At 43.5% G+C, this 20,610-nt stretch overlaps 1 protein-coding gene across 1 annotated transcript in view; it reads right to left on the bottom strand.

Moving 5' to 3' along the window:
- The window catches only part of PEDS1 (plasmanylethanolamine desaturase 1), a 55,375-nt gene that overhangs the window by 21,166 nt on the left and 13,599 nt on the right, over positions 1–20,610 (bottom strand). The window contains exon 2 of the mRNA XM_035900843.1: positions 17,180–17,299. Within this exon, the coding sequence (XP_035756736.1) occupies positions 17,180–17,299 (120 nt within the window). The remainder of the gene's footprint in view (positions 1–17,179; positions 17,300–20,610) is intronic.

Here is a 20,610-nt window from a genome sequence, read left to right as displayed (position 1 = left end):
AATCGCAACACAGAGCGACGCCCGTAAGGCAGAAGCAGGCGTAAGCGACTTTTTGCTTCCTGGTGCCCAAAGGGAATTTCACAGCGGAGGAAAGGATGTAATTGTAAGGGGTTCCACCTGAACTTATTAAAGTACCTTCAAAACTATGGAGCTAGGATGGATGTGGGTTTATTGAAATCAGCACAACCCATCTCCATAAAGACAAAGGGAGGGGAGCCTGGAGCAGTCAAGTTCCCAGGGAAGCAGAAAAAAGGATTCAGAAACAAATCCACCAGTGTCTGAAAAGAGGGGGTTCACGGTCATGCAATTCCCCGTATAATTCCCCTACTTCACCTCTCAGCACAAATAAGTTAGACAAAGAAGATCCGGAATATTGGTTTGTATGGCATCTCAGAGCAAGCAATCAACAGGTGATTGCACCTCATCCGCTGGTTCCAGACCCATCAACAAGATTATGACAGATCCCACCTTGGGAAAAAACACTTTATTGTTATCGATTTAACAGCTGCGTTTCTCAGTGCTCCTGTAACAGGAGCAATCCTGAAATCCTGCAATCAGGCTGGTACCTGCCCGTACCCCAGGCTGATGGGGAAGAGCTGCTGGTCCAGGGATACAAACCCTGTCTTAATCGCTGCCATTAAAGCCTCGCCTGGGCGTATCATCAGAATGGGAGTGTGAAAAACTGTGGACTATAATATTGTTTATTAAGATGTATGTTAAGCCCAACAAGGATGGTATGAATCGTGGTTTAATCATTCTCCCTGGTTAACTACACTGTTGTCAACCAGTGCCGGACCTCTAATATTGTTGATGCTCATTCTAACCTTTGGGCTTTGCATCTTGAATGGAGTGATTAGATTAGAGGCGGCCCATTTAATGCTGTTAAAAAGGCGATACGAACACCTAGAGGATGATAAAACCAGTAAGGGAGAGACTCTAATTCTCTCCCTAGCCCAAGAGACTGTCCAGCTTGAAGAACCAAATGGTAAAAACTAAAAGGGGGGGAGGTCCCCCCTTACTCCTTGTGTTTTTGTTACATCCTTTGTTTAAAGTCACTGTTATGCAAAATTCCTGAGACCACTTTCTGATACATTGATAAATTACAAATTCCTGAGTGGCGACATCCTGCTAAGTAGACAAGCATGAATCCTTCCTGCCTCAGGCGGGGCCAACATGGCCAGATAAGGAAAGAAACTGATTTACAACGTGAAGGAAGACTGTGACCTTTATCCTCACGACCACCAGAACGATACCAGAATATGCCACGTAGACCAGGGACTACTAAACTATAAAGAGAGACTGTTTGAACTGCTCAGTACGGCAGTTGGCGGAGCAGAGACTCCCCTGTTGTCCAGCGCTGCTTTTGCTCATATTCTACTTGCTATAATTAATAAAATTTTAATTGGATTATGATCCATTGTAGTCTCAATTTATAACAATTCTGGTGCCGTGACTCGGATAAGGGACAGTGAGTTGCGGTCCCCTGGGGAGGCGCCCCGCGGTTATTAGCGGCCCCAGGTGTGATCAGCAGCTCACTCCAACCTTACCGACGAACCTAAATTTTAGAATATTGAGCAAAGAAAGAACCGGTCAAATCCCATAAAGATTCTGTGCACGGAAGTCCGGACGAAGACGCAGGGCGCGTAAGTATATTGCAACTCGGGTTGTAAGGTTACCGTTCGGGCGGGATTGGGTTTCCTGGAATATAGCGGACGAGAGGTTCGACATACTGAACCGAGCGAGTGTGGACCCTTAAGTACTGCGTTTCCCATCTCCCGCGAGGGACTGGGCCAGGAACAAGGGGAGCGAGTGAGTGTATGTTCGTGGATATTCCAGAAGATGGGGGCGAAGGACAGCAAGCCTTCGACACCCATGGGAAGGGTACCCTCTGTACCAAAGAATACCCCTCTGTCATATATCTTAGACAACTGGAAGTATTTTCCTGGAACAACAGGGAAAAGCAAGAATAAGATGATAGAATATTGTACTAAGATATGGGGAGGGAAGAAAATTTCAAAGAATGTCTTCTGGCCGATATATGGATCAGAAGAAGACTGGGTACGACAACAGTTAAACTTCTGGGTTAATAGTAAAAAACCTCCTAACCAAGAGGAAAGTCAATATGCGGAAATATGGCTAGTAAAACCCCAAGCAAAACTATATCCATTAAATAAGAGTAAAATAAAACAAAAGGGGAATGAGGAAGAATTAGACGAAACCCTCCTCACTCCCCCTCCTTATGTTCCTCCGCCACCGTCTCCCCCGGCGATCCCCAGAGTGCCCACTCCTCCACCAGAACTAGAACCAGAATCATCTCCACCACCGCGAAGAGTAACCAGGAGTCAAAGAGGGGCAGCCCATATGTACCCCTTAAGAGAAACGCCTATGGGGGGACCCCAACCTGTTATCGGTTACGTCTCCGTACCTCTAAATTCCACTAATGTACGGGATTTCAAAAAAACGGAGATGGGCAATTTAATTGAAGACCCACTTGGGGTAGCGGAGAGATTGGATCAATTCCTGGGACCTAATCTATATACCTGGGACGAAATGCAGTCTATTCTTGGCCAACTATTTACCACTGAAGAAAGAGATATGATCAGGAGGGCGGGAATGCGGTTATGGGACACCCAACATGCTCAGGGACCCCAAGCAGATACCAAGTGGCCACTCCAAAGACCTAATTGGGATAATCAGGACCCGTTGCATAGGACTCACATGCAGGACTTGAGGAGTATTGTTATTCAAGGAATTAGGGAATCAGTACCTCGTGGCCAAAACATTAGCAAGGCTTTCAATGAGAGACAAAAGAAAGATGAAAGTCCCACCGAATGGCTGGAATGATTAAGAAAAGCTCTCCAGCTATATTCAGGAGCTAATCCCGATAGTCCTCTCGGGCAAGCAGTATTAAAAACACACTTTGTAGCAAAATCTTGGGATGATATTAGAAGGAAGCTTGAAAAATTAGAGGACTGGCAAGATAGGGGTTTGGATGAGTTATTAAGAGAAGCACAGAAAGTATATGTGAGACGGGAGGAAGAGAGTAGTAAACGGCAAGTAAAGATGATGGTAGCAGCAGTTAGAGAAGATCGCAGAGGGAGGTCTAACAAGCACAGACCGACTGGACAGGGAAACGTTGTCATGAAGAAGGAACAAGGAAGTTGTTTTTATTGTGGGAAGAAAGGACATGTGAAAAAGAATTGCAGACAACGAATAAGAGATGAGGAGACAGTAAAGGTGGAATAGGAGAGTCAGGGGCTCTATATCTTAGGGGACCGGAGTCATCATGAGCCCTTGATAAAATTAAAAATAGGTCCCCATAAACAGGAGTTCACCTTTTTAGTAGACACTGGGGCTGAGAAATCGACCATTAGGCAAATACCTGAGGGATGTAAGATTTCCCCTGAAAAAGTACAAGTAATTGGGGCAAAAGGGGAACCCTTTAAAGTAAACAAAATCAAAAATGTGGTATTCGAAACTGAAAATAAATTTGGAATGGGTGAACTCTTGCTCGTCCCTGAAGCAGAGTTTAATCTGCTAGGACGAGATTTAATTGTTGAATTGCAATTAGAAATTAAAGTGAAAAATCAAGAGCTAACGGTGTCTGCTTATCCTTTGACCGTGAATGATCAAAACCAAATTGACCCCGATGTCTGGCACTCTCCAGACACAATTAGTAGACTGGAAGTCCCACCGATTAAAGTCCAAATTTCTGAACCCCACATACCTGTGAGGGTAAAACAATATCCAATATCCCTAGAAGGACGAAGAGGATTAAAACCAGAAATTGATCGATTATTAACACAAGGAATCCTAGAGCCTTGTATGTCACCCTTCAACACCCCCATTTTGCCCGTAAAGAAACCAAATGGGAAATATCGGCTCGTACACGATTTAAGAGAAATAAACAAAAGAACTGTCACCCGGTTCCCTATAGTAGCAAATCCATATACACTGCTAAGCAAGTTAGGACCCCATAACTCCTGGTATAGTGTGGTTGATTTAAAAGATGCCTTTTGGGCCTGCCCACTGGCAGAAGAATGCCGCGATTATTTTGCCTTTACATGGGAAGATCTAGAGACAGGTCGTAGACAGCAATTGAGATGGACCGTGCTCCCCCAAGGGTTCACTGAGTCCCCTAATCTGTTTGGACAGGCCCTGGAAGAGCTCTTAAAAGAATACCAGGTACAAACGGGAAACGTGTTGTTACAGTATGTAGATGATCTGCTCATAGCAGGGAATAATAAGGAGGATGTAAGAAAAGAGAGTATCCGACTCCTAAATTTTCTTGCACAAAAGGGACTACGGGTATCACAGGAAAAGTTACAATTTGTGGAGAAAAAAGTGAAATATTTAGGGCATTATTTGTTTAACGGCAAGAAGATATTGGATCCAGAGCGCATTAAAGGAATTCTGGAATTATCTATGCCTGTCACTAAGAGACAAATTCGGCAGGCATTAGGGCTATTTGGATATTGTAGGCAATGGATAGAGAACTACAGCTTTAAAGTTAAATTCTTATATGAACAACTGTCTAAAGACAAAATACCCAAGTGGACTCCTCAGGATCAAGAGCAGTTTGCCAGTCTCAAAAAAGAACTAAGCCAAGCACCGGTTTTAAGCCTCCCAGATTTAAAGCGGCCATTTCATTTATTTGTCAATATACATGAAGGGACGGCATTTGGAGTACTAACTCAGGAATGGGCCAGTCAAAAGAAACCGGTGGCGTATCTTTCTAAATTGTTAGACCCTGTAAGCAGGGGCTGGCCAAGTTGTTTACAAATCATTGTTGCCGCTGCTTTATTACTTGAAGAAACAAACCGCATTACCTTTAATGGGAAGGTTGTTTTATACGCACCTCATAACATAAGGGGAGTGATGCAACAAAAGGCGGAAAAATGGCTTACAGATACCAGGTTATTAAAGTATGAAGGGATACTTATAGAATCTCCAAAATTAACCTTAAAAACAATTGGGGCAGTTAATCCAGCTGAATTTTTGTACCCAGGAGAAGGTACCGATTTGTTCCATGATTGCTTTCAAACCATTGAACAACAAACCCGCATTAGACCCGATCTAGAGGAAAAAGAATTACAACATGGGGAAGTACTATTTATAGATGGGTCCTCACGAATAGTGGAAGGAAAGCGACTCTCTGGATATGCTATAATTAGGTTAGACAAAGGGGAATTTAAAACTGTGGAATCAGGTCCCCTGAGTGCTAACTGGTCAGCTCAAGCCTGCGAACTATATGCACTGTGGAAAGCCTTAGTGCTATTGAAAGGAAAGGATGGAACTATATACACAGATTCGCGCTATGCATTCGGAGTAGTACACACTTTTGGGAAGATATGGGAAGAAAGAGGATTTGTAAATTCTCAGGGAAAAGAACTGATTCATCCGGAATTAATTCGGCGAGTTCTAGAGGCATTAAGGGCCCCGAATAAAATAGCCATAGTACATATTAAGGGACACCAGCGGGGTACAAGCTACCAAGTAAGAGGAAATAATGCAGCTGATATGGAAGCAAAACGAGTAGCAGGTAACTATAGTACACTTCTGACTATGCAACAAACACATGTTAGCAAATGTTTGAGTTTTGAACCTGCAGAAAAGGAAAAATTGAGACAGATGGGAGCTAAGGAACAAGATGGTAAGTACCTATTGCCAGACGGGAGGGAGGTCTTGCCTAAAGGTGTAGCACGTGAAATATTTTCCAAAATACATAGTAAAACACATTGGGGAACCCAGGCCTTAGTCGATCATTTCACTCAACTATTTGCATGTATAGGTGTGTATAATCTGGCGAAAGCAGTTACAGCAGCCTGCGAAACTTGTCAAAAAGTCAATCGGAACAGCATGAGACAAAAACCTTTTGGAGGGCGTTCCCCAGCATATAGACCCTTCTCACACATACAGCAGAACATCGTAACAAGCTTTGGGAACGTGGACTGATTGTGCAACGACCCCCGTTGGACTTAAAGATTCACAATTTTAAACCTGGGGACTGGATATTAGTTAAAGCGTGGAAAGAAGAAACCCTAAAACCCAATTGGGAGGGACCTTACCTTGTTCTACTTACTACAGAGACAGCTATCCGCACTGCAGAGCGCGGATGGACACATGCCAGTCGTGTTAAAGGACCAGTAAATCCTCCACAGTGGAAGATTGTCAGCTCACCCGGAGACACCAAGCTTGTGTTAAAACGATAAGTAGTGATACAAACTTTTTTATGTATTTTACAGAGCTACCTTTTGGTATACAGTGTGTAATAGGAACATTGTTTGCATTAATTATTTCTTTGATTGTGTATTACTTGTGGAAAATAGTGAGGTGTGGGAAGAGGATATGTTAACCTAATGTCTCGGTTTGAACAAAATAGACAAAAGTTTTATGAATTAAAGAAAACTTCTATTCTTCCCACTTATACTTCCGACATACGCGTTAGGCGTAGGAAAGTAAACTGTAGCTGCTATCCATTAGTATGTTTTAAGTGCAAAAAGTGTCAGGAAAAGTGGTGGGGACATTATAAAAAGGAGTTTCCTCCCCGAGGAGTTTGTGACCTTTGCTATAAAAGCGAACGTAAGTTCTTAAACAATTGGAAACCAGATTAGTAAATTGGACCCGCGAGCAATGGTCTTACCTCATATATGGAGTAAATCCAGGATATTATTGCTATCATCCACACAAGAAAATACCATTTGTAATTGATATTGTTGCAGTCCAGTATAGACCAGAGGCGAAAGTCGTGGAGTGTAATGAATATATGGTGAAAGCCAAAGTTTGGCCTGCCTACATTCGCCGTCTAACCGAGTGCAAAAGGCATATTCCTGACAGGGACTCTTGCTGCCGAGAAGATAGTACACCCCGTGTCTGGCTGCAACCCAGTCGACGGGCGAGGCAGAGGAGGAAACCCCAACCGAGGAAAGAGCCTACAACTTGAGACGTGCGAGCAGCCCTGGACGAGCTTCCCCTGGACTGGTAACAGTATGAAATTAAAATACAAACAAAATTCCTTCCCAATACTTCTTTTTCTGTACACTTTTTGCTCACTAAAAACGCCTACTATCTCGACAAATCCACATGAACCCATGGTCTGGAAATTGTACAACATGCAGAAAGAACAACCAATTCAAAATACTACAGCCACGGGGAAAATAAATTTTATAGTATCTCTAACTATACTAATCGAGGGAGGACGCAGAGACAAGGCCGATATATGTAGAGGATTTTATATATGTCCAGCTTCAAACCCTGGCAAGGGATATTGTAATTTGCCAGGTCACTACTTTTGTGGCTATTGGGGCTGTGAAACCTGGGCATCGGACTGGACAACTGGGGGGGATAGATACCTAAGTTTGGCATGGTCACCTGAGGGGTGCAAAAGACCGACCATTGGACATGATGGACATGTTTATGGACATTGTGATGGGCCAAGGTACTGTAAAAACATCAGCATAACGGTAAAAGACCCAAATAATGACCTATGGTTAGCAGGAAAACTTTGGGGTATCAGGTTCTGGGATACAGGACCAGACAGAGGGAGTATATTTAAAATAGTCAAAGAAAGATTGCCATAGGACCCACTCCCTGTCGGTCCTAATGTGATTTTAAATCCACCTGAGATTTCAGGGCCTGTCGTTACCCCACCCGAAAGTCCAAAACCTGTTGTCACCCCAACCATATGTCCAAACTACACATTAGAAGAACAAAACAATACAGAAGAACCCCGGCTTAGAGATCCATATGCAATTAATCCGAAAGACCCCTTATGGAATCTAATACAAGCCTCTTATCGCGTCCTTAATGAAAGTAAACCAAATTTAACTGAGGAGTGCTGGTTATGTTACAATGTTAGACCACCATACTTTGAGGCAATTGGAAAACTAGGTAGGATTCGATGGTCTAATGGTTCAAACCCACGAGAATGCCCATGGGATGACCAGAGGAACCATACGCAAGGAATTACTATTCAACTAGTAACAGGTCAAGGAAAATGTATAGGTACAGTGCCCGAAAAGTATCAGCCTTTGTGCAATCGAACAGTCACTAACACCAACATAGAGAAACACAAGAATCAAAATGACAAATGGGCTATCCCGACACCAGGAGCTAAATGGGTTTGTTCAGACATCGGAATAACGCCTTGCCTATCCCTAAATGTGTTTAATCAATCTCAGTTTTGTGTACAAGTAATTATTGTTCCTCGTCTGATCTATCACACCTCTGAAGAAGTATTACGCCACTTTGAGGGAGACCTGAATAGACAAAAACGAGAGCCAATTACAGTGATAACCCTAGCTATGCTGCTGATAGCGGGCGGAGTTGGAGCAGGTACAGGCATAGCCTCCCTAGTAAAAGGTCAGGAATCACAAAATCTGCAGATGGCTGTAGATGAGGATTTAGCAAAAATAGAACAATCCATCCAAAAATTTAGCCACTTCGATAAAGTCCTTATCAGAAGTAGTGCTGCAAAATAGAAGGGGATTGGATCTACTGTTTTTTAAAGGAAGGAGGGTTATGTGTAGCTCTCAATGAAGAATGTTGTTCTTTTGCTGATCATACTGGAGTCGTCCAAGACGCCGTGTCTGAACTCTGGAAAAGATTGGATCAATGTAAGAAGGATCGTGAAGCGGGCAGGTCGTGGTATGAAAATTGGTTTAATGTTTCACCTTGGTTAACCACTTTGTTGTCTGCTTTAGCAGGACCGCTTATTATGTTGATTCTGGGACTTATATTTGGGCCTTGTATGTTACGCTATATTTTACATTTTATTAAAGAACGGTTTGACATAGCTAAATTGCTTATTTTGACTACGAGGTCTGAGACAAAATATAAGTGTATCTATTAATGAAGATGACGATTGTTGTGAATGCGTTATGTCACGTGAAAATTATGCCTATTGTAATTGTGAGGTATTACTGTTATGATAAATGTTGGGATTGTGGAAAAAGGTTTGCTTGCAGTGCCGAGAATGAAAGTAGCGTTTAATAAACAATAATAGGATAAAAAGAAAAAGGGGGGATTGTGAAAAACTGTGGACTATAATATTGTTTATTAAGATGTATGTTAAGCCCAACAAGGATGGTATGAATCGTGGTTTAATCATCCTCCCTGGTTAACTGTTGTCAACCATTGCCGGACCTCTAATATTGTTGATGCTCATTCTAACCTTTGGGCTTTGCATCTTGAATGGAGTGATTAGATTAGAGGCGGCCCATTTAATGCTGTTAAAAAGGCGATACGAACACCTAGAGGATGATAAAACCAGTAAGGGAGAGACTCTAATTCTCTCCCTAGCCCAAGAGACTGTCCAGCTTGAAGAACCAAATGGTAAAAACTAAAAGGGGGGGAGGTCCCCCCTTACTCCTTGTGTTTTTGTTACATCCTTTGTTTAAAGTCACTGTTATGCAAAATTCCTGAGACCACTTTCTGATACATTGATAAATTACAAATTCCTGAGTGGCGACATCCTGCTAAATAAACAAGCATGAATCCTTCCTGCCTCATGCGGGGCCAACATGGCCAGATAAGGAAAGAAACTGATTTACAACGTGGAGGAAGACTGTGACCTTTATCCTCACGACCACCAGAACAATACCAGAATGTGCCACGTAGACCCGGGACTACTAAACTATAAAAAGGGACTCCGGTGGGGATGAGGGGTACGGCAGTTGGCGGAGCAGAGACTCCCCTGCCGTCCAGCGCTGCTTTTGCTCATATTCTACTTGCTATAATCAATAAATTTTAAATTGGACTATGATCCGTTGTGGTCGCAATTTATAACATGTACGATGAGTTGTAACAAAAGAGCAAAAACCGTACCAGCGGTTATACATGACCAGCATCGTAACGCTTCGTTTGCATCCTATCTCCGGGCTCAGAAGGCAATGAACTGAACTCAATATTCTCCTATACCTATGTGCTGTCTTTAGTTAAACCAGGCAAACCAAGGCACAGGCGTTCAGCTACTTCTCTAAGGTGGCATAAGATCCTGATGCTGCGTCATCAAGGTTGGCAGGGCAAGACAAGATGGCCAACCCTGAATATTAATTGAGTTAATTATAAAGTCAGAAAAAGCAGGGCATCCACAGCATGTGCGTATATATATGAGAGATATATGAACTGCAAACGGTGGATTCAGACACTCATAAGAAGCAAGATCACCAAAGCATTAGAGAAATACTGCTCTGCAGACATTGGTTTTACTCCAGGCTGCTGAGCGGTGGGATGCAGGATCAGCCCATCTACAGCTTATATCTGAAGAGGAGGCAAGTACGCGGAAAACACAGGAGGCGGGGTTGCAGTTTAGAAGAAGAGAGCTGCAGAACCTGCTCAGAACACCAGGATTTCTTTGTTTTGGAAGTAGACTGCTGAATCAGGAGAAGAGAAAAAGGCCTAGCATCCAGGGAGACCAAAGCTGTACAAATTAACTTCAACCAGCAGATGTTTAATAATGAGCGAACACATGGCTGACGCACACATTCGCTGAACGGCTGTTCTTTTCCAGGCACCCCATATGTGTGATCCTCCGGGCGGGCACGCCTGCGGGCACAGCAGCATCCTCGGGACACCTCTCGCCTGAGTCAGGGGACATGCCAGAGCACGGCCACTGGCACTCAGACAGCCAGGTCACCTGCTGGGCGGTGGCTCACAGGGCTGGAAGCGCAACTGGCCCAAACATACAATCAATGAGAGATGGCTTTGCTCCCATTTGTGTTCCATTCAGAAACCAGGTAATATGCAGGAGTTTGTGCAACAGAAAAGCCCCCACTCCCTTTGTTAAGTACCAAATTGAGAGGTTACAACTTGTAGCCTTAACGAAGGGCTTCTCCCGTGAGCAAGTCACATACCAGTCCTGCAAGCTGGCAGCTCCTGGGCATGAGCGGAAGGAAGCCAAGTGGGAGCGGCACATTTGAGGTATGAGGTGATCAAGAGAAAACTATTCTGCATGTTTGCAACAAGGAGTTGTACTTCACCGAAATTTCACAGAGCCCTTTGTAAGCCTGGCTTTACACAGATACAATTCTCAAATTGTAACCCAGAAGCCTTACAGCAGAGTATATGAAGTTTTGTATTTGCTGTAAAAAATTCCGTTAGAGTCTCTGGAGAGGAAAAAACCAGCACAACGTGTTATTTAACAAACTTGATGCTATTGTGTAACGTCATTGAGAAGTACAACAATTTCTACTCAGTGACTGTATAAACTAGTTGAACGTTACAGCACTGAAGAGTTGGAGGAGTGGCTGATTCTACAACAACAAAAAAAAATTTGTTTTCTGAGAATCAATATGCTAAAGTAACAGTTGTTTGTGACTTACATGCTTATAAAAATAAAATGTCTTAGTCCTCCTGCATTCCACATTTAGTGGCTTTCAGTACAGAGAAGGCAGGGGTTTGATACTACAGCAAGTTACGAGGCTAAGAAAGTAATCCCTCAACATTTCAAAGAGTATAAAGTGTAGCAGCTTAAAAGCAAAAAAGAAGAGTTAATAATTTTGGCTATTTAAAGCTGAGGAACATTCAGTCAGAATTGGACCTAACAGTGCAAATAAGCAGAGATCACAACTGAACTACAAAATAAAAGAAGGGCCTGGTATTACATGTATTATTTTATATATATTATTATATATAGTGTTTATATTGCATTTTAATTGGGTTTTCAAATAAGCCATGTCTATAATACACCCACTCCAGACATGGGAAAGGTCTCTCCTAAGTCACACAAGCTTGTTTTACAAGATTGGCACACTATGCGCAGCAGATGTTTAGTTTCCTTCCCCCGTATATTCCAGTTACTCCCTGCTACGGGAAAGCCGGCGTAAATCGCTGCCTCCCAGCAAGGCCGCCTGGGAGCGGGGCACACCTCTCGCCTCACCTCTAACCGTGACAGACCCAAACGCCAGCCTCGAGGCAGAAGCCAGGCAGCTTGGGACACTGCCAGAAGCCAGCAGGAAAAGGAGATACCCAAGGAATCAGGGTACCGTCTTCCCTGGAGTCAAACAGCAGCAGATCATAAAGCAAATATCCACCTACCAAAAGCATGACTTGGCTAAGAATCTCTACCCGATAAACTTAATGATAGGAACCACCAGATTTTATTTCCATGTCTTTAATCTTCATTAGGGCAACACTCCAGCTTGGGTTGGTGTTTTGAAGTGCAAGAGGCACTATTCCAAGTGACTCAGGGCCACAGAGACCCATACTTCTTAAATCCTCGAGCCAAAGTCCCCTGCAACTTTAAGAGAGCTCCTGACAACTCGGCAAGCACACAGAGCTTTCTTTGTCCCAGTCGCTGCCGCTGACATAAAGAGCAACAGCACGTCCGCTGGGAACGCACGGACCGGGATGGGGCCATGTCAGCAGCTTCCCCCACCCAGGGTAAGAGTCTCAGGCAGGGAGGGTCCCCTCTTCCCCATCAGAGTCCAGCCTTCACCCATCCTGCCCGAGGACAGCTGCTAGCACGCTCAAGTTCATCCCCTAATCCAATTTAGGTGCAGAACAGGCAACCGGTGCCACCCGCCCGAGCGCAACCCAGCAACGATACTCCGTAATTCCACTGTCAAGACCAACAGCCTCCAGGATCCTTTGGTGCTGGAAAGGCCTGGAGCTCCTAAGTTAACACACACAAACTGGATCAACAGAAGATAAAACACAACTTGTGTTAGTGCAATGCAGTTGTATTTGTGCAACACAAAGGGCAACAAAACGCAGAATCACAGGTTTGCCTATTGAATTGCAACTTGTGGAGTCTCCATCTTTAAGAGATGATACAGTTTAGAATGGGAAGCACAAAGTTACCTACAGCTATGAAGTAACAAATAGTTACTTCAGGTGGGGTGAGACAGCAGGCAACAAAGATTTGGCTTATCTGGACCAGCACTGAAGCAAAGGATAATTTTCCTTTGTTAACTGAGGTTTCCCTGGTGTAATTTCAAGGACCTTTTATATCAAAATTTCAAGCAGAAACTCATGTTAACATACAAAGTAAACCCGAAGTGAAGCAACATCGTCAGAGTTCTGCCTCTTGCTGCACGGCAGCAGGACTTTGAAGCGGCGGATCCACAGGCACAGCAGTCCGTTTCATGAAGCGGTCGTCGTCCCTGGCGTGCTTTTACTCCCGTGCGTGCCAGCGCTCGCATACGTATTACACACTCATCGCTCGACCCTGCAATGCAGCAACCAAGTGCAGCTCTGCAGAGCCACTCAAGCTTGAAACAAAAACGTTTGGGGCCTTGATCAGAACAAGTTTCTGTTTTGAAAGCGAACTAAGCGATCTCCTCCTGCGTGCCCCATCCGGCCAACCCACAACATTTGCAATAATGAAACGTGTACCTCAAACGGGTTTAACAAAAATTAGTTCCCCGCCTCTGCATTCAGCAAGGATTAACTGTATCTTGTGTTGTATCACAAGAGGTTTCTAAAGGTATCTGCCCTACGTGGGGCAGTTCTTAAGCATATAAACAGATTACAACACAAACTTAACTGCTTTTTTTTTTTTAAGACTGCAATAAACTGTATCTGTTAAGAACAATTGTGGCTGCAGAAAGATGTCAGAAACAAGTCAACCAATTGGGAAAAAAGGCTTTAAAGCCCTATACATAGACATGAGGAGGGAGGGGGGAAAAAAGAAAACCAGAATCCATCATGTAACTTGCCAAACTTTTTATCTAGATGCTATTAATATACCACCTATATATACACAACTTGTGTATGGAATAACATGCTGGACGTTACAAGCTCACCTGAAGGTGTAAGAGCTTTCAAGCCTAATCTTACCTGTTTTGGTGAAGCTTTTCTGCTTATCACACAAGTAATACCTGTGCCAGCCTTGTCCCTGGCGCTACCAAGCTTCTGTCGCAGTGGCAGAGGCTGGTCTGGCTCTGCAGCTCTGCTAGGACCGTGCCCCGCTGCACTGGGACCATCCAGTGGCAGCTGGAAGAACAGGGGTGTTAAACCTCCACTGCACCCAGCCCTCCTAACCAAGCCTCCCCTGGAGTTAGCTGTGTGCATGCAAATAAAATACCAAATTCAAATTGACATAGCTGTCAGCCTGCACGAAAATGGAAATTTTCATAGCAGCTGAAGACATTCAGAATAGGGTGTGACTGGATTTAACACAGAAAGAACAAAAAAAATTTCCATCCCCTGCCTATTTTCTTTTTTTGTTTGGGTTTGGGTTTTTTTTTTTTTGACACTGAGGAAGGGAAGGGAATTGTCTCACGTCTCTGCTAAACCAGCCTGGAAGACAAGAGACTCACACGTGTTGTTCTTCCTTTCCGCACAGATCATCTTCAGTCAGCAGAAGGCAACCCAGTGCCAAAGCTGCTCTAACCCAACGCCATCAAGCTCTTGCCTGCCTGCCCTCACTCCGCAGCACAAGTCCCCGTAGGTGGTTCAGCACAGCAAAGGACAGCATGCTGGGCCAGTTTGCTGCTTAGCAGGCTGCCTGCTCACATCAGATGAGGAAGTGAGTGCTTTCAGACTACCAGTAAGAGGATCGGATCTTTTTTGTCCCAAGAATTTCTACATTAAGATATTTACAATATTACCCATGTTACAATTATGTGTGCTTTTGAAGGCATGAAAAAAGAAGATCTAGCACAGCCTTTAATTATAGATATAGGGTTTAGGTTAGGTGAAATGATGCGGAAGGTTCAAACTACTCCTTAGTTCTTAAAAGAAAAAAAAAATATTCACATACAAGTACACAGGGTGTCCCAACAACTCATCTTAATGAACAGGTCTGTGCCGCAGATCAGATCCAGCCCGTTGGATCACTGATCGCTTTCAGGTTTGTGAACTCAATCTAGACCTATGTCTTTGTTAGCAAAATGTTTATTTTGTGATGTCAACTCAAAGGTCAATATTCTAATCTATGCTTCAGGAAAGCTTTCAATGGGAACACATCTGACGATGTCTGTGACTCAATATTCCCCATCTTACCCCACTGCGTTGTGTGCGGTATTTAGGAATCAGGGCATTTATGGAGATGAGTTTCACAGAACTTAATAAAACCTAATAATCATTGGGAATTATAGACACCACTCACATTTTACCTGGAAGAATAATGTATTGAAGGAAGACAGCAAAACAAGATAGTGTGCAGCGCTTATTATTTTATTGCACTCATTTTTGTACACACTATCAGTTATTTCCACACTACTTTATTTACACAGAATCCAGATTCTGCTACTTTAATCATTCACCTCTACTTAAATAACATTATCAGTGAATTGGCTGCTTTATCAGTTAAACTGGTAACCAGGATATCAGAGAACTCGAGCTTTTATCAATATTAACTTTGAGATGAAAGCCAGTTGCAAACAGATTGCACTACTGGTTAACCATCATTACTGATTCTCTTGTCTGCATCTGTCCTCATCACTATGGAGCAGTTCTTATGCCACATTCTTCTCCATTCCTCCCAACGCCTCCACCTCATCAGTGGAGAGCAGGCAAGACTCAATTAGGCCAGGTGAGTTGGTATGATTCACAGGGGGAGGACACTGCTCCCCCTTAGCCCCAACACAAAGCCAATAACCTTTAAACTGACATCAGGAACTACCACTTCTCAGCTTTGGCAAAAATTCATAGCAACTATCATATCACTACTTGAATCTGCTGTTTGCTTGTTTTTTTGGTTTTTTTTTTAACCACTAGCAATATGCAAGTGATTACAAATGAGTACCATTCTCTTCTAAATTATCGACACCTCACACAGTTTATGGAAAAGTCACTTTTATTATAAAGCACAGAAGCTGAACACCTGTAGCTAGCTTATATGGTGTCCTAATGAATGACACTGTATATTCTTTCAGTTAACAAGGTAATTCATATGAAAATAAATAAACATTTATATCCACCCAACACAAGAAGTTACTATTGCATTCAATATGCATCGCAAGTACAGTAGAAGACTGGTGAAATGCTTAGTTACTATTCTCTTCCCTCCCTCATCCCATAGGAGAGGTTTAACAGAAAATTATGAAAAGCATGCATTGCAGAGCTGACTCTCCGAATTTCTAACTTTAACCCTCTTTCCTTTTCCCATGTCCCCTCCCATACATACATGGCCATAGAGCTACCAGTCACGTTTCCTGCCCAGATAACGCCAGCAGACTGAGCCAGCCACGGACCACCACCTGCTTGAGCTCAGCCCGCCCCGCTGCTCTCTCTTCTGCCCCTTCTCAAGCAAGGTTCTGTGTAACAGCATTTCAGCACTACACTAATAACACAAAGCTCATGTAAACACTGATCCTTTTTGCCCTGAGCATTAAGCAACATTCACGTTGTGCACAGGTTTAGGCTTTGACTGATGTAACGAATGTTGTGGAATCCCTTTCCACACCCAGGTTATTCCAAGACAAGTTTTTTCCTTTAGCTAATCCCATGCAATTCCCGATTCCATCAGTAAAGCTGTACAGCATCAAACTAGAATCCTTTCCTAGTTCTTTCTCTCCTCCACTAAAAAGATGAAATCACCAACTCACGCTGCATCTAGACCAGCCAGCTCTGCACTGCCAAGATCCAGCCAATTTAAATAGCTCTACACATCTAAGGCAAAGATACAAGACTGAGCTTGCTTGCCTACGCGCCCAATCAAACGAAGCAAGAGAGACACCAAGAGTCACATTTATTGCCACAAGAAAAGCTGCAACTTTTCTTACATTGCTGGAAAAAAAGTCATCATTCAGGATAACGGCCAAACTTCACGTCCTGACATGAAAGCATAATACTCTAAACCACTCTGTTTTAGTTATCAGTCCCCAGAAATCAAGCCAGTTTGATGCCTGAAGCACCTCTTAAGATTTCTCTTGGGCTTTTGCTTTCTGATAAGTATTTTTTTCAATCAATGTGTTTTGTTTCCAACCCAGTCTTGACAGCTGTTTACACCTCTCAGTAGTCCCCCCACTTGCAATGACTACGTAAGAACACCAAACTCAAATAGCTATGTTAAAAACTTCACCTTTGAGGTACTGAGAAGCCACTGAAATGAAAGACAGAAAGCAGTAACAGTTTTTGCAGATGGTCTGAATTTCAGAGGCCTACTATTGCCCCCCCGGCCCAAACATCCCTCTCCCTTTCCAACAGTAGGTCAGCCCTAAAGGATCACACGTTTGTTTCCAGCATTACAACAGTCGTGCCTTGTTCGCGGCAGTGAACAGGTCCTACTTACATATCCCAACAATAACAGAGGGCGTGTGTTCCAGTCGCAAGTAGAAGAGAAGATTGTAAAAATTGAAACAGATCAGAGAGAAGCATAAGATGACAGAGATCCATTCCTGTAGTCTCTTTCCTGTTGGAAAAAAAGGAAAAAAGCATGTTCTACTTTTATCCGAGAAGACATTTTGAAGTCTGAAATAATACAGACAGACTATTCTACTGTCTGGATGACTCACTCCATTTGTCTGACAGGAAACTGAAACAGAAACTTAATTTATCCATGGGAGGTGTGCACATTTTGTTATATGACATCTCTCTTCCCTGAACCACTACTAACCCTTTCCCTCTGCCCTTGCCCAAGTATCAGGGACAAGTCAGACATCATCTCACACTGTCCTAGTTTCCTTTTCCCTGCGGTTGCTGACATAATGTTGCTCTACATCACATCTTTTTTCAAATTTGCATTTCATTCAATATTCAGCACTGCTGGTATGGCTGAATCTGGGAACAAATTTCTGGCCTCAGATGCCCTGTAGTTAAATCACCCTATGATCTATAATATTTAAGGATCTCAGAGCTTGTAAATAAAGCTGTTGTACTAACAGGAAAAAAATATTATCCTGCACTTTGGTATCCCTAGAATTGCTTTCCCAACATTGCAAGTATTCTTTTTAAGCTTGCTTACTTAACTCCTGCAGTCTTGCCTTTGCCTTCCCACTCCCAGGCAGAAGGCTAAGGCCTCTCAGCCCTTCTGAGATGACAAGAGACAGAATAAGCAAAGAGAAAGAACTGGCACAAATTCTCTTTTGTACCTTGCTGTACTACTTCGTATCTCTACAAAAGCCTCACTTATTGCCTGTAAAAAGAGAACAGATGCATCAGACTATAGTAACACTTTGAATATTCAGATTAGCAGCAGAAAGCTTCTGCCTGTCAATCACTGCTAGATCCTTACAAGGCATTGATGCGGAGAGCAAGGGAACGCTCAGTGCAAAACCTGTATGGATTAAGGCATCAGAAGCAGACCTTTAATGCCTAAATCCAAGAAGGAGATTTGAGCTGCCACCTTGGCCCAGAAGGGCCCTGGCTGCAGTTAGCTCCTACCATGCTCGGGAGCCGAGAGGTCAGCCTTCACCTGCTTTAGGGGCCAGTCAGCACAGCAGTCTCTTGCCCAGCACTTCCCAGAGCAGTTAATCCCACAGTCCAACCCCCATCAACTCCCTCCTGCAGCCTTTTACCCTTTGCACCACTCAAGTCTGAGGCAAAGCAACGTGCAGGGGAACAATCAGTAAGGACTGCACCGCGAGGTGCACATCCTCACACGTCCAGCACATGTTCAGGATAGGAGCTTCTTTCCTACTGCTCCTCTATGTGGACCTGGTCAAATTTCTCCTCCTAAATGCTGAATCAAGTCTTTCTTCTCAACTATACCATGCGATGAAAAGGAAACCAGGAACATCAAAGGAGGATCAGTATTATCTCCAATGTGCCTACAACACAGTATTTTAAAGAAGTGTGAACAAAGACTTTTACAGTTCCAAGCTTTGTTCCAGAAATGCCATGAGGATATAAATGAACAATCTCTGCAGTAGCAGAGAAGAAAAATCACAAAATTAAATTAAGACACAAGAACAAGCATATTTACAGACAGCATCAGGTCACAATGTGGCAGATTCTATAAAAAGATCCCTGGAGCATTGAAAGCAAGAGTTAATTAAATCTCACTTCTTGCATAAGAAAACCACACCCTGATTAGAGAAGCTAAGTGGGTAGATCCTCACGGAACAATTAGTTGACTGTGGGAAAACACCAGGCTCCTTACTAGCAAGTCCCCTGAGTTCAGTCTATACAACCACTACTGCCCTCTGAACACTGGGATGCCAAGAGGCACCCAAGTCCAGAAACACAGCCCAAGCTCTGGACACACTGGGAAGGCGAATCAGTTGAAGGAACGGAGTCAGCACCAATAACTTGTGTTTAAAGAGCACTCAAATTTAAAAGTATATCCCACATGAAGGAATAAGGTGCCAAAGCCACAAAGTATATGCTTAAGGAAATCATGGAAGTACTCTAGAATCATATTAACTCTGCACAATTGTATGTAATCCCTGTTCTTAAGAATCCAGTGGTTCAACATCACATGCTTCCACTATAACACATATTCTGATGCTGTTTATGGAAGTTATTATGCAATGCCAGAAAAAAAATGCACCTCTAATATATTATCACAGCTCACTGCTGATATCATTGGATATATACTACTTGAGAGACTTCCCAGGAACTTCCATCCACAGCTAAAGATAAGGGTAGCAAGATGTTTGGGGAGGAAAACCTTTTCCTTATGAGCAAGGGCACAGTGCAATAGTAAAGTAGTGATTGCTTTTCTGTAAAGTCACTGCCTGGATCAGAACTGCGTATCTAGACCAGCTGAAAGACATCACATGCTACCCTCTCTCAAGGCAAGGAAGAGGCGACCAATACCAGCTGAAATGGGCAGACTTGCCCTGAACAGTCTAGAAAACTGACAAACTAACGAATGGCTCTTATCATCACTTGGCTCCACGCAAGTAAGAACAACCGCTTTTCCAGTAATTGCCTTGAATGTGCAAGCTAAGCTGTTCAGCTGACCTGCTGGAAACTGCAAGGTGCTGAAAACGTGTCTTCCATTTCCTAATCCTTCACCTGCAAATGAATTCACTGGGAATGGCAAGAATGCCTAGCATTGCTCACACTGTGAACTAAAAACAAATGACACACTTTATTATAAGGAGTTTGCAGTTATTTCAATAGCATAATCAAATCGGTGCTGTCACTTCACTGAGCTCTGACTAATAGCAAGCTTCAGTGAGACAACACCAAAACAAAAATTCAAACATCCCTCCGCCGCTTTCCAAGTTGCCAGGACTGGGTGTCTCAGAGCAGTTCACCGAATAAATATTCTGAAGTGAAAGCTTCTCTTGTTACCTTGCTTAACAACCAAATTTGTGTATCTGCTTTTGAAAGGGAAAGGTTAACTTTTCTTTTGCTTTTAAAGGGAAGAGCATTACTGGGCAGGTTCCAGTTTGAAAATCTCCACTCCAGCAGCCAGACCACGGGTCTGCAGTTGAGACACCAACTCCAGCCCCAAACCGGCACCTTTCCATCAGCCGGCCATTTAACCTCTCCATAGTAGTGCTTCCTTAACCTCTCAGAAGTTCGCTTTAAGAGCGGTGTGCTGAGCATGTCTGTCAAGACTCAATTCACAGGTGAGAAGCATCAAACACAGCGGAGGGCTGGAACCCGGCACGGCTCGATGGCCGCACAGAAAAGCGTCTCCCCCTGCACACGGGGGGAAAGCCATCGGCTTGACGAGGCCCCTCCGAGACACCGGGAGCCAACAAGAGGGCCCTCGAAGGTGCCAGAAATGCAGCGAGGGGCCCAGCCCACGGCCCGTTTCTTACACCC

This window comes from Egretta garzetta, unplaced genomic scaffold, assembly GCF_000687185.1.
Source record: "Egretta garzetta isolate BGI_Z169 unplaced genomic scaffold, ASM68718v1 scaffold188, whole genome shotgun sequence".
NCBI classification, from domain to species: Eukaryota; Metazoa; Chordata; class Aves; order Pelecaniformes; family Ardeidae; genus Egretta; species Egretta garzetta.
The sequence above is the reverse complement of the archived record's forward strand: the minus strand, read 5'-3'. Positions and strand labels throughout refer to the sequence as shown.